Raw genomic sequence first — 15,342 nt, 5'->3', positions numbered from 1 at the left:
GGCATACAGTAAGGGTTCAGTAAATGTTTGTTTACTGTTGTTATCATGAGAGCAGTTAAGCATTTCATCATTTGCAAGATATCCAATTAATTAATTACAAGCTATTCCAGATTTGGAAACACAATGGATTATAAGTTATATAGGAGACTATGTTCATGGGACAGAGCATGGAGATTTTTCAATAGGATACATAAAGAACTCCCCACTAGTTCCCTTCCACCTTGAGAAATGAGACTACATTAAAATTAAAGTTTTGGTTTAACAAAGAATACCTTTAAGAGAGTAGAAAGCAAGCCACAGGGAGGAAAAATGACATTTGGATGCATATAATTATGCGTTTGAACTGTGGTGTTGGAGAAGATTCTTGAGAGTCCCTTGGACTGCAAGGAGATCCAACCAGTCCATTCTGAAGGAGATCAGCCCTGGGTGTTCTTTGGAAGGAATGATGCTAAAGCTGAAACTCCAGTACTTTGGCCACCTCATGCGAAGAGTTGACTCATTGGAAAAGACTCTGATGCTGGGAGGGATTGGGGGCAGGAGGAGAAGGGGACAACAGAGGATGAGATGGCTGGATGGCATCACAGACTCAATGGACATGAGTCTGAGTGAACTCCAGGAGTTGGTGATGGAGAGGCCTGGCGTGCTGCGGTTCATGGGGTTGCAAAAAGTCGGACACGACTGAGCGACTGAACTCAACTGAAATGAATTAACAAAGAGATGATGTACAAAACACATAACAAACTGCTGTGAATCATCACAAGGAGATGGACACCTCAGTAGAGAAGTAAGCGAGAGACTTAAAAACTTCACAGAAGATGATACTGGAATGGTCATTAGACCCAGAAAAAGGTGCTCAACTTCACGCTGATAGCTTCAAAAAAGAAAAGACAGAGATCTAACAATAACACCTGTGGACAAGGATGAGAACGAACTGGAGTTCTCCCGGGCTGCTGATGCAAGGAGGACTATTTCGTTCATTTTGGAAATGGACAGTATCTAGTACACCTGACTGTGTGCAAATACCCCATGACCCAGCACTGCCGCTCCTGGGTATACACCAAAAGAAATCCAGACAAATGCATCACGAACACAGACACAAGAGACGACGCGGGTTCTATCCCTGGGTCGGGAAAATCCCCTGGAGTAGAAAACAGCAACCGACTCCAGTATTCTTGCCTAGAAAACTCCATGGACAGAGGAGCCTGGTGGGCCCCAGGTAAAACAACCTATTACTCTCTTCCATGCCTTTATTTCAACTCTCTCTCGCATGGCATATCCTCACCATCAATTTCACTCAATTCATCCCTGTTCTTCCTTTAACATTCACGGTCAAGGTTTACCACATCATAAAGTTCCGTGTATTCCAGTGTCTGCCTCCCATATTATATGTGAACACTTTCAAGCACAGGGACTATGCTAAAATCTTCTTGGTATTTTCCATATCACTATGCATAGGACGTAGGAAGCATGGAATAAAGGCTTGAGGACTTCCTATATTATTCCTAAATTATAAAATGGAGAAAGCTTACCTAACGCACTAACACCCCAAAAAGTATATCACAACTGACCTAATTCAAAGGATTCCCTATAAAAGCAAATGCTCACCCTGAAGTGATACATAGGCTAGCATGTTTTAATACAATTAACAGTCAGAATTCGATAACTTTAAGTACAAGGTTCTGAAAAGATGAGGAAGAGAAACTGGTTGGGAAGAGACTATTTCCAGGATGTCATGATTTTACTTTATGAGTAATATTAGAAGAGAACATATTATGATAAAAAATTTTGACAGCGCAAATCAGGTCTAAATTAAGGAATTCATGATCCTTGCTCTAAAGTGCTACACAAATCATATCAAGATTTCAGTGAAAAATCCTTCAATCTATACCCCTCCCTTGGGCTTCACCGAGGAGACCTCTAGGTGAGTTCAATCATTCCTGGAACTCAACAGAGATGTTTATTTCGTCATTTATTATGGCGACTCAATGGACATGAGCAAACTCTGGGAGACAGTGAAGGACAGGGAGGCCTGGCGTGCTGCGGTCCATGGGGTGGTGAAGAGCACAGCACCTATTGCCTCTATAATGTGCAAAAGCTAGGACCCCCACCCCCCACCCCCCGCCACCCACAACCCAACTCAACAGAAAACAGGATGAAATACTCAGGCAGGAGAGGAAGGTATCTGACAAGCGATCTGAAACGCTCTGCAAAGGAGGAGCCACACACCTGGAAAAGGAAGGCATCGCCCAGGGAATTGCTGAGGCAGAAGACAAAGTCCTTCTTGGGGTGCTCAGGAACTGCCTGCACAATGCTGTTCTCCACCCAGACGGCGTGCTTGGGGACGCTGTTGTGGTCTATCCCCGACCTGCCGTCGCCCTCGTAGAAGAAGAGTGTGCACCCTGGGAAAACAAAGCGGCGTCTGCGTGAGTACTTGGTGCAACAGAAAGTCTGGAGTGAAAACTGTGGCTTGTGCGCTGTTACTAGGAAAGGGCTGGAAATTAGCATGGAACAGAGGAAGTAAAGAGAAAGGGGCTGTGCTTGTACCAAGTCTTGGATAGGCTTGTATTACGAGAGGATCTTTCTTTTTTTTTCCCCCTAATCGAAGTATAGCTGATTTACAAGGTTGTGCTAATACTTTTTTTTTTTTTTCTCCTCAAGTCTTCCTGGAATTTGTTACCATATTGCTTCTGTTTCATGTTTTGGGTTTTGGCCCAGAGGTACCATGGGATTCCTAGTTCTCCGACCAGGGATGGAACCCACACCGCCTGCAATGGAAGGCAAAGTCTTAACCGCTAGACCACCAGGGAAGTCTCCCATAAAGACTCAAATCTGTGTCATCACACATGCCCTCCAGTTCTTCGCGATCTTACTTTCCACTTCAGAATGTTTTATTCTGGGTATCCTCAGAGGCATGCAGGGATCTGAAGGCTCCTCTGACCAGTACCATGTACCACGCGCTCGGTCGCTCGGTACTATCTGACTCTGTGGTCCCGGGGTGGCTGCAAATTCAGCTCCATGGGTTCAAAGAGCAAGCAGTGCTGAGTGAGGCCTGGCAGTCGGGACTGCCCCCCTACAGCCTCCTCCCAATATCTCTCACGGCAAATGCAACCAGGAAACACCATCTATTGGGTTTCTTGACTGTGCCCTTGGCGAAAACAAAACACAGCACTGACTTCACGTGCTTTAGGGATAAGGAAAGAAACGATGGACTTTTGAGTCTCAGGTCTTCTCTATAAAATGCTTTCCTAGAGATGAGCCAAGTGCTTGTTCCTCCTGGAAGAACAAACACACGATACACGCATGAAGGCCTAGGGGAAGCTGGAGGCCTGGGCCACGCTTAATTAAACTACGAAATGAGTAGAAACCTGGCCTAGATTTGTGGCCAGCTGGGTTCCACAGATACCCTCCAACCATGGCCTGCAGGTGAGGTGCGCTTTATTAGTACTTACTGAGGACTTACTCTCAAGTCATCAAATTCAATTTCACGGGAGGCCGGGGCCCAACTTTCTAATTCTTTTAACTTCAATATAAGCCACTTGGTCAGTTTTCAACATCTTCCTTACCACAAGCAAGGGCCACCGCTGATGTGACTCACAAAGCCCTTCCAAGTACCATCTCTTCCGCTGCAATATGAACTTCCGCAAAGCAAATTTCTAATTGACAGTGTGCAACGATGGGGATCAAATGAAAAGTCACACGAGTGCGAAGGCCGTTTTTTAATATCTCACAGGACAGCTTTCTTGCTGGCTCAGCAGTAAAGAAATCTGTCTGCCAATGCAGGAGATGCAGGTTCCATCCCTGCGTTGAGAAGACGCCCTGGAGGAGGAAATGGCAACCCACTCCAGTATTCTTGCCTGGAAAATTCCGTGGACAGAGGAGTCTGGTGGAACACAGACCATGGGGTTGCCAAAGAGTCAGATACGACTGAAGAAATTAACCTAATATTTCACAGGAGTATGTAACAGCTGCTGGATGTAGTGCCTCCAGCACAAAGGCACACCACACACTGGCTGGCAAGCCCTGCTGGTTTCCCGGTGCTTCCTGTGGTACCGCCTGACCACGAGCTCAGCCAAAGAGTCTACTGCGCGGTGCTGCTGAACATCATGATTTTATAACTGTTGTCCTTCTATCCATAGTTCAAGAGTTTCAATTCTCCCCCTAACCCATTCAAGTTATATTCACCTTTCCCCCGCCCCCACCCCGAGGATAAAGCCCCATGTTTTCTGTGACACTTATTGTTGGAAATATACAGTGTTATGTAATTTTAGTAGGGTTTTACTTTGGTTTTATGTTTTGGGGGTATAAGTTACATACATATAATTTAACTATAGACCTATTACCCCAACACTATATATATATTTTTTAATAATCCCTCTTATTTTGAAGAGCTCATGTTTTTACAGGAACACAGAGCTCACATTCAGAAACATCTGAATTTCCTCTTTCCACGTCTTAAGCTAGCATAGATTCAGAGATAGAAAAGAAATGGAAAGAAGAGGATATTTTCTTTGAAATCTGAGGTTTCCGAGGTGGGGACATTTTTGCTGAATGAGGGACATTTGGTGAAGTCTAGAGATGTTTTTGGTTGTCACAACTTGGGGGTGGGGGACAGAAGCAGGTGGGTAATGCAGGGGTCCCCAACCTCCAGGATCTAAAGCCAGATGATCTGAGGTGGAGCTGATACAATAAAAGATATAAAGAGCACCATAAATGTAATAAACTTGAATCATCCCCAAACCATCCCCCCCACCTCCCCATGGAAAAACTGTCTTCCATGAAACCCGGTCCCTGGTGCCAAACAGGCTGGGGACCACTGACTGGACGAGGATGCTGTCTAACATACAATGCCCAGGACAAGCCTCATGACAAAGAATTATCCAGAAAATGTCAGCAGTCCCGCTACTGAGAAACCTTACTCTAAATAATCCTTAGGACTAATATTATGCTAATGATGAACAGACTCTTAGCAGAAAAGGGACAGTGCAGCGTTACTATAGTTAGAACAGAAACCGAAGCCTGTGGATCATGGATGCGCAACGTCCACACACTCATGTCTCCCCAAATTGCCATTTCTGTCATTTTTCAACTTAGGTTTACAATCGCCCATGACAGTGGGTGGTTGAAAATCAGCTTCTCCTCAGTTATCGATGTGTTTCAACTTTAAGACTAGCGTGAAACAGCAAGGCTGGGCACTATGCGCTCCCTGGTAACATCTTCTTTACCTTCATCTTGAACGTAATCTGTTTGTTTCTCCGTCATGGATGGAGACACTCCAGAGTCTAATTCTTAAACTTTTAAAAGATTAATTATTCTGTGGAACGAGAAAGAATCTTTGAAGAATTCTCTAGCCCACAGTTTCCAAGTACCCTGCTTTTTATTTCTCCATCTCCAAGCCCGAGTCAGCAGTGAGCCCTGCCTGTGAGTGGCAGGGACAAGCCCCGAGTTTGTCAATCTATAATGGGACCCGTCATGAGCCAGAAGGAAAAGACTCGGCAGCTGTGTGTTCCCGTCTGGATCCTGACAGACTGTGTCATTCAGATCTGGGTCACCAAGGAAGTGAAGGCTCCCTCGTCTAATGGGCGTGTGGGCTGGGCTCCTGAGTGCCCACATCCTGCCTTCCTTGTTCATTTATTCTCTAAAGGAACAGCAGAAACAAAACAGCCCCCGCTTCCATGTCCCAAGTAAAAATAAAAATCACCTAATTATTTTTATCCTATGCCATTAACAGTGTTACTCTCAAACTGAGTCTAAGCATCACCTGGGAACTTTGTTTAAACCACAGATTCAGGGCCTGTCATGGGCTGAATCCTATCCACCCAGGTTCCTAGGCTGATGTCATAGCCCAGGGCCTCAGAACGTCGCTATATTGGGAGACAAGGGCTTTACCAAGGTAATTAAAATAAAAGGAGGTTGTTCAGGTGGGCACTAAGCTGCTATGACCACTGTCTTTATAAGAAGGAGGAATTTGGACATAGACAGGCACAGAGGACACAGAGAACACCAAACCTGCTGCCACCCTGACCTCAGACTTTGAGGCTCCAGGACTGTGAGACAATCCGTTTCTTCTGTTGAAGCCACCCAGCCTGTGGCACTTGGTTATAGCAGGTCCCATACAGGGATTAAGACAGGGCCCCAACTCCAACACTTCAGCCCCCTGATGCAAAGAACTGACTCACTGGAAAAGACCCCGATGCTGGGAAAGATTGAAGGTGGGAGGAGAAGGGGACAACACAGGATGAGATGGTTGGACGACATCACTGACTCAATGGACATGAGTCTGAGTAGCCTCCGGAAGTTGGCAATGGACAAGGAGGCCTGGCATGCTGCAGTCCATGGGGTTGCAAAGAGTCGGACACAACTGAGTGACTGAACTGAACTGAACCACCTTCAGACTTTGAGATTCAGCAGGTATGGATATAACCCAGGAAGTGACTCAGGCGACTGTGATGCAGGTGGTCTTCTAATCATGCTGTTAAAAACTCAACATTAAGTAATAAAATGAAAGATAAGACAGGCTGCTAAAGGGAACAGAGGCTGCAGGGTCCAGTGCTGTGGACCTTTGGGGAGAAGGAGGTGGAAGAAGGGGTCTTTCTCCCTGATGTCATCTCATCCGACCCCCCACAGCAGGACAGTGGATACGATCCAGGGCCCCTTAGACATGACCCAATAGTGCCTTCAAATTAAGCCAAGGCAGGTCTCATGCAAAAAAGAATGGTAGCAGGTCTCCAAAATGCTCCCACAGGAAGAACAACTGTGTTTCACAAGCAGAACCACAACATCAAATAGCCTTTTCACAATTCACAATGGGAAATGAAAAGCAAAGTGTGCTCTGTGTATGTGCCTGTGTGTGTGTGTCACCCAATAAAATTAGCTCAAATCCAACGTTCCTGTGTTTTGAACACAGATACTTCACATCTGTGTTCAAAATTTTATATGCACTTTATGTAGACTATAGTACGGTATCCGATTCTGCATAGACACCAAAATTCAAAGTTTAATATCAATATTTTCTGAGGTTTTCCACAGACGATACTATGGGTACCAGAATTCCACATCTAGTCAGACTCTGAAACCACTAAGGCAGGACTTGAGCTACCTCGGTACAAGTGTGCAGACTGCTGTGAGTCCGCAAGCCGCTTTCTCTGCTGTCTTGACCTGCTCGGCTCCGCGATGCCGGTGGACCTCAGCAAGTGGTCCGGGGCTCTGAGCCTGCAGGAAGTGGATGAGCGGCCGCAGCACCCGCTGCAGGTCAAATACGGCGGGGCGGAGGTCGACGAACTGGGCAAAGTGCTGACACCCACCCAGGTTAAGAACCGGCCCAACAGCATTACATGGGATGGCCTTGATCCAGGTAAATTGTACACCTTGGTCTTGACAGATCCGGATGCTCCCAGCAGGAAGGACCCCAAATACAGGGAATGGCACCATTTCCTGGTGGTCAACATGAAGGGCAACAACATCAGCAGTGGCATGGTTCTCTCCGATTATGTGGGCTCTGGGCCTCCCAAGGGCACAGGCCTGCACCGCTACGTCTGGCTGGTTTACGAGCAGGAAGGACCACTGAAGTGTGACGAGCCCATTCTCAGCAACCGATCTGGAGACCACCGTGGCAAATTCAAGGTGGCCTCTTTCCGCAAAAAGTATGAGCTTGGGACCCCAATGGCCGGCACGTGTTACCAGGCCGAATGGGATGATTATGTGCCCAGGCTCTACGAGCAGCTGTCTGGGAAGTAGAGGAGATGGACACTGTCCCAGAGTTCCCAAACAGTGTTTCAGTTTAGTGATGAATGTAGATTTTCCTCCATCTCTCTGCCTAAGCCCTGAGCGGTCAGATTTAGATTTAGGGTGACTTTTCTTTCCTTCTGCCTGTATTGTATAATTTTAGGGGGGTTATGTTTTGATCAAATTTGAACTCCGTTTTGGTGGGGGATTCTTTGGTACTATGATGCAGTTCATCAAAATGTTAATACAAGAACAACAACCCAGACGTTAAAGAAGAAAAAAAATTCTGGTAAAAGACCAGGTCTGCAGTATTAAAACAGAACTTCAAAGAATCTTTAAGGGAGGTTGAAAACAAAAAAGAGATTGATTGCCTCTGCCTTTGTGAGCCTGAGCACAGAACTGTGTGTGAAGGCACCTACTGGCATGTATTTTCACGGCTCTGTCTCACCAAGACAACCAGGGGCCTGCATGTCCACTAACCCCCAACATCTCAGGCTGGTTACTGCGTGTCAGTGTCCTGCTATGGCTTCTTTAAAGAGCAATACTGGAAAAAGCTCCATAGAAGAAGTTGCTTTGCTGTTAAAGCCTGGCCATCTAGGTGAGCAGCACGGCTGAGTAAGAGGTTATCAGAATCTGAAAGTCTGTGCTTGTTAAATTGATCACTCTTTGGTTTAAAAAAGAAAGCCGAAAAAATAAAATAAAAAAGAAAGCTGGTCTGGAGTTGGTGAATGTTGTGTTAATTTTGCTGTTTGCTTATAGTTGAATAAAAATAAAAACACTGTGTAGATGAAAAAAAAAAAGAAACCACTAAGGCAGACTTTCAGAACGAGAAGAGAACATGAGAAAAGAACCCGTGGCTGACTCACGTCAGTGTGTGGCAAAAACCAACACAGTATTGTTAAGTAATTATCCTTCAATTAAAATAAATTAATCAAAAAAGAAAAGAAGAACCTGACTCTTTCCGAGACATCCTTGGAAGTGGAGCAACAAGATGTAATAACCCAACAAGTCTTAAGGACTAAAGAGAGCATCCTATGCTAAACATGCAGGAACATTAGACACACAAGCTCTTGGCAGAAAGGAGGGGGAAACTGCCCTGCACTGGCTGACAAGTGCAGAGACTCCTCTATGGGACAACTGGTTGTTCCCCAACATGCCCAACCTCCTTCCCTCTGCAGTAATAGCAGCCCCAGTGCTTGGCTGAGTCCATCCCTGCCTCCCTTGCAGCTAGGGTGGACTCACTTCTGGCCTATGCAGTGGAAGCAGAAGAGATCCAGTCAACTTCCAGGCTGTACTCTCAGTGCAGGGGGATTCGCCCTCCACACCTCCATATTTCCACTGGAACCGGACCTGCTGGTGAGCTCTCCTGATCGTTCAGATGAAAACAATGCTCTAGGTACAGTTAAGCAGTAAGACAAAAGGAACCCTGGCTTCTGGATGATGTCACAGCAAAGAGTCGCCCCATCACCCTTAGAAGGCCTACCTCTGCTAGGTGGGAGGGAATTTAAGTCCTGGCTTGCATGAGGCTTTGTCACTATAGGTCTCTGTGACGCGCAATAAGACCTACAGCCCAATTAATATGCTCCCTCCCTGTCTGGCCAGGTATTGAAGCAACAGTAGGCACCACAAGCAATGCAACCCACCCAAACCCTGCACAGGGGTTGACCTGCACATCACTGCACAGAGCTCTAGGCTGCTGTGTGCCTCCAGGACTGGTTATTCCACACCAGCCACAGATGATAAAATCCAGTATCAGATGGTGTAATGGGTGTACCACACCAGGTAAGCTCAGGCTTCTTTCTCTGGGACCCATCCTTCATGCTTAGTAACCTCTCTAACCTCTCTGGCCATACATTAACCTGCTTCAAATCTAGCTTCTGTTAAGGATTCTAAGTAGGCTTGAGAAGTGTCTTTCCTTTTAAGACACAGAGCTCACAAATACGTTCCAATTTCTATACCATCAAGACATGCAGACATGGGCAAAAACACACACACATGCTTCCAAAATGTATGCAAAACATTAATGAACAGCAGCACATCAAAGCATTGTGCTTATCAATGAAAAAGCAGCGCATATATATACATGCATGTATACATGTATACACACACACTCAAGTATTCAAAGTGTGACCGCAGAACAGTGACTTTTTCACAAATGTAGATGGCTCAGACATCCCATTAGACACTAGGTTAATTCTATGAAATTAACAATATTGCATCATTCTTTATGAAAAAAAAAAAAGTCAATTTCATAAGATTCAAACTACTGATTTTTCCCTCCAAAACAGTTACTCTGGGAGACACATTTTTTGGGACGATTTCAAAAAAATATTTTTTGGAACTCAAGGCACTGAAACTGTCACCACAACGAGCTGTACATAAGAAAACAAGGCATGAGAGGCTCTAATAGCTTACATGTGAAAAAGTAAAGACTATAAAGCATTGACGGGAAAAAGAATGGGGAGTAACTATCAAGGGACAAAAGTTTAAGCTCAATAAGATGTTCTAGACATGTGCTGTGCAACCGCATGACTTCATCAACTACACTGAAACATACACCTAAAAATGTTTTAAGAGGGTGTGTGTGTGTGTGTGTGTGTGTTGTGTGTGCGTGCATGCTCAGTCATGTCTGACTCTTTGCAACCCTATGGACTACAGCCCGCCAGGCTCCTCTGTCCATGGGATTCTCCAGGCAAGAACACTGGAGTGGGTTGCCACTTTCTCCTGAAGGAGCTCTTCCCGATCCTGGGATCAAACCCGTGTCTCCTGTGTCTCCTGCACTGGCAGGAAGATTCTTTACCACTGTGCCACCTGGAAAGCCCAAGAGAGCAGGCCTCACGTTAAGTACTCTTACCACCATAAAATAACAATTTTGAAATTAGCATGAGATAGAAATTCCATGTAATTAAAAGGCATCACGTGTAAGGGCTACCACGGAGCACAGGGTTACCCAGCACAGCAGGAAGGATGCTCTCTTTCTCTCTCACCTTTCAAGGACACCCAGTAGTGCTTCCACTTCCTCCGCGTGGCTGACTCCACCTTCTTGTTCTTCTTGTGCACCAGGAAGTTCTTGACGGCCAGGGCGCCGGCCTTGCGCACCGTGCCCTGCGCGGCCGTGAGCAGGATGTCGGACTGGCCCGGGGAGCTCAGGGTGCCGCTGCTCTGCTCGTCGCTGTGCGCGGAGCCCGCCTCCTCCAGGCTCTCGCTGTTGGTGGTGCTCATCTCCAGCTCCCGGCGAAAATTCTCGTACACCCCCTGGCGGGCCGCGTCCCCGGTGGAGCTGCTGCCGCTGTCGCTGCCCACAAAGGCACGGCCGGTGGGGGGCGAGTAGCTGGAGTTAGTGGCATTGGATCGCCGGGACAGGAGGTCCGTGTCGGTGGTGGCCCCTTCGATCCCGCTGTCGGCAAACTCGCTACCCTCGCCTGCGTTAACATCCTTGGTAGCCGAAAGGGAGAAGAAAGAAGACATGCGTCACACAGAGAGGTAACCCGGGGTTCCTGTCGCTCCGGCCGGGGGCTGTGGAGCCGCTGGCGACCTGCAGTGTGTCACTGCTCCCCACCTTCCCGGGAGCAATTACCCCTCAACCTCCAACCCCTTCAACCCCAACTTGCCTGCTGAGCAGCTCAGGAAAACCATGAAGCCACCCCAGTACGAATGTCAACAATTCAGAACATTCAAAATACACACACACACAAAGCAAGAAACATTTCAAAGAACTTATCAATGATCTGACTTAGATAAATAAGTAATGGGCAAATCAGCTATTCAGAATTCCCCCCACTGCCCTGCTGAGAGAACTCAGCACCCTGGTCCTCATCAGCCAGCCTGGCGCTCCAGGAAACTCTGCTGGCTGATTAGGTAGTTTATTCCGGAGGGAGGGGGTTCCAAGGGAATAATGACGTCTGTGTAGCTCGTACTTTAAAAAAAAAAAAGCAAATAAATAAACAAAACGCTGAGTTAGGAGTCTAATTTATGATCTGGTGACTAGAAAGATAACTAGCATACCACCCCACCCACTCGCCCAGCAAGGACCCAGAGCCCAGGAGCAGGGGAGAGCCCTCATGCTCCAATCTGCTTTGTTTCTTGAAAACAAGCAGCTTCTCACTCTGCACTTGAGCTGAATAAGTCTGTGGGGCCCACGGCTCCAGTGCAGACTCTCCAATTACCCTGCGCTTTCAAAGCTGGGATGCCAGGAGCCGGAGCAAGCTACTCACTGCCCCGGGGGCCAAGTGACAGCTCGAGGCAACTGCCAAGATGTGGGGGGTATCCATCCCTCGGTTAAAAACATTCGGAATTTCCAAAGCGCTGGCCCTGCTCTCAGGCTCGACGGGACACAGACAGATCTGTTCTTAAATCACAATCTGGATTGCTCTCAAGTGCTAAAGGCATTTCCACAAACAATAGTTAAAGAAGGGTAGTCCTCAAGGGAGAATAATGAAAGCAGAATTCAACAGGACAGCTCAACAGTCTCAGGGATAAGAAATGGGACTGATTCTTCTCCAAGGGAAAGGATGGGAACGTGAAACTGACATGCACCTAATACATGGTTTGGAGACCTAACCGTGTTTTAAGCCTTTAGTCTCACAAATAGTTCATTATGGTTTGAAAATGTAAAAGCTAACAGGATATTCCAATTGCCATATAAATGATTTGAATGCTGTGCTTTCAAATCTCTGCTGCCAGGTAATGGGGCAGAATGAACCAAGCCACAAACTATTGGGTTGGCCAAAACGTTAATTCCAGGTTTTCATACAATGCTACAGAAACATCAGAACGAACTTCTCAGCCAAGCCAATCACATTGTCCTGCATGAGGCCCAAACAGGCGCTGTGCCCTCATCTCTGCACATCTCACGTGGTCAATTCTAAGCCAAGGCCTTTAGAGTTCACCTTCATCACGAATAGGTCCTAAGTTAGCAACTAAACCATGGGCAGAGCCAGACACGAAAACCATCATGGGATGCACAGAAAGACAGATACTGTCGGATTCACTTCTATGTGGAAGGTAAAAACGCCAAACCCACAGAATCAGAGAGTGGGATGGTAGTTGACAGACTAGGGGACCAGGGGAAATGCGAGATCCTCGTCAAGACTATACATTTTCAGTTACAAGATCAATTAAGTCCTGGGGATCTGATATACAGCCAGATGGCTCCAGCTAATAATACTGTATTGTATCCTGGAAATCTGCTAGGAGGGCAGATCTGTAAGTGTTCTCACCACGAAAACAGAAAGAAAAAAAAAGGAAGGGAGGAGGGGAGGGAGGGAGGAAGAGACGAGTGATTACGTGAGTGATGGATGTGTTAATCAACTTGACGGTGGCAATCATTTCACAATACATACATACATTACACTCCGGGAGTTGGTGATGGACAGGGAGGCCTGGCGTGCTGCAGTCCATGGGGTCACAAAGAGTTGGATACGACTGAGCGACTGAACTGAACTGAAACCACCACAGTGTACATCTTCAAAAACACAAAAACACACACAAGGAAGTACAGTGTGCAAAGCACACGAAGTTGACAGTGGAGACACCGGCCGAGGACTACCTCGACCAAGTGCTCAAGGTTAACTGAGTGCAGGGTACACAGGGACCCTTTGTACCATGTTGCAACATTTGCTTGATTCTAAAACTGTTCTAAAATAAAAAAGTTTACTTAGAAAAAAAAAAAAAAGAAGAAACAAGGGGGCAGTGAGATGGGAAGACAGTAGCAGGAAGTGCTGAAGCAAGTTTCTAAGGACCAATGACACGTGCAATGGAGTTTAGGTCCCTGGATACAGAGGGACTCAAGAGGGTCAAAGAAACCAGGGATCCAGCTAAGATGCAGACCCTGTGACTGTCATCCTAGCTGCTGGCCTGCCTGTTACCCACCACCAATGTCATCAAGGACAAACACATGGAAGGCATGCGATATATATATTGTGCCACTGAGTGAGCATGCATACTCAGTCGCTTCAGGCACATCCAACTCTTTGTGATTCCATGGAGCCCACCAGGCTCCTCTGCCCATGGGATTTTTTTGGCAAGAATATTGCAGTGCATTGCCATGCCCTCCTCCAGGGGATCTTCCCAACCCAGGGATCCAGTGGGTAAAAAAACTTCCCAGTACAAACAGGAGAGCGCTGTTACCAACCCACGTTTCTTCCTGGCAGGAACATTTACCATATGTCCCTTTGGATGATAATAAGTCAAGTCAGTTATCACCGATTATTCAAGATAACCATGGGTGGTGGGATATGAGGAGATTGTATGAGTCTCCCCAGTATCTGGACTCGTTTTCACATTTCAGTCCTTCTCCGGGAGACGGGACAAAAATCAGCCACAAATTTCCCTCAAAAATGAAAAATGATGAGCTGCTTCTCTGTAAGACAGGGAATGACCAGCTACACAGGGGTAACCTCCCTGGGTCCTAAGAAAAAGAGTTCAGAACAAAAAAGGAGACACTGATAGCAGGCACCTGGTAATTTCCAGAGCTGGGGAACAGGAAGGAACCTTGCAAAACCATCCCCTTGGTGAATGCTTGGGGATGCTAAGGCTCAGAAAGTCAACGGCCTGGTGGGTGGCAGACTGGAGGTGAGAAACCCATGCCTCCAATGCCCTCTTCTACTCTGACAAGGCGTCCCCATGGCTCAGCTGCACGCAGCACCTGATAGGGTCCTGTCTCAGCAGTCAACACCATGTCTTCCCCTCTGTCTGCCAACAGTGCCTCTTCTAGGGTTTCCTAACAAAGCTGCGTGAGTGGGCATCTGTATGCCTTGACCTTCCGGCAAAGAGCTCAAACTCCAAAGTGACGGGAAGGGGCAGGGGGAGATGAAAGAATCTGAGTGGAAGAAGCAGAGAATGGACAGGCATGTCTCTTAACATCTACTGGGCTTAGCTGCTCAGTCTTGTCTGACTCTTTGCGACCCCATGGACTGTAGACAGACAGGCTTCTCTGTCCGTGGGGTTCTCCAGGCAAGAATACTGGATGGGATTGCCACTCCCCTCTCCACTTAACATCTACTACATCCCCACAAACCATGAACGCCTACAGAACGCCCTGACATCCCTACTGGAACTGAGAGTTAAGGACTCGACAGACACTCCCCTCTTTTTCATACTTAAACATGTGCTCATGCCAACTCATGCTGCAACTCTGCAGTGGCTCAGGCTGTGCATGTTCAACTCTGGGACAGTCACCGAACTGAGCAGTGATTTCTCCAGGTAACAGGCCTGCTGGCCCCAGATGAGCTGGCATACTTTGGGAGAGTAACCGCCAGGGAATGCTCCCCATCTGTGACCCGAGGCAGCTCCACCTTGTCTCCACAAGCAGCTAAGTAGGTTCAGTGGCACACATCCCCCTTCTGATATGTGACCCAGCCTGCCCGGAAACAAATGCTGCCTGTCCAGCCCCAGCCTCTATATGACCATGAAGCATGGGATGGTCCCAGATACCCAGAAATCCTTGCTCTAGCACCGTGGAAAATGATGTCCACCCAGCCAGAGGCATCACTCAAGACCTGAATGGTCAATAGGACTCCACGTCCCCTACACCAGCCATCTCCAACTTCAATACAATGAAGGAGTCATCTACAATGGGGCTGTTTTATCCAGCTTGCTCCCTGGAGGAAAAGCAATGAC

At 47.0% G+C, this 15,342-nt stretch overlaps 1 protein-coding gene and 1 pseudogene across 3 annotated transcripts in view; one reads left to right on the top strand and one right to left on the bottom strand.

Moving 5' to 3' along the window:
- Positions 1–15,342, bottom strand: part of TIAM1 (TIAM Rac1 associated GEF 1) — a 159,110-nt gene that overhangs the window by 129,935 nt on the left and 13,833 nt on the right. For all 3 annotated transcript variants that reach the window (XM_068971664.1, XM_068971676.1, XM_068971671.1), the window contains exons 2-3: positions 10,710–11,157; positions 2,227–2,399 (exon numbers count right to left, since the gene is read on the bottom strand). In XM_068971664.1, the coding sequence (XP_068827765.1) occupies positions 2,227–2,399; positions 10,710–11,157 (621 nt within the window). The remainder of the gene's footprint in view (positions 1–2,226; positions 2,400–10,709; positions 11,158–15,342) is intronic.
- LOC138085418 (phosphatidylethanolamine-binding protein 1 pseudogene) lies at positions 7,115–8,488 on the top strand (annotated as a pseudogene).

Source organism: Capricornis sumatraensis, chromosome 1 (assembly GCF_032405125.1).
Source record: "Capricornis sumatraensis isolate serow.1 chromosome 1, serow.2, whole genome shotgun sequence".
NCBI classification, from domain to species: domain Eukaryota; kingdom Metazoa; phylum Chordata; class Mammalia; order Artiodactyla; family Bovidae; genus Capricornis; species Capricornis sumatraensis.
Note: the sequence above shows the minus strand (reverse complement) of the source record. Positions and strands in the feature narration are given on the sequence as shown.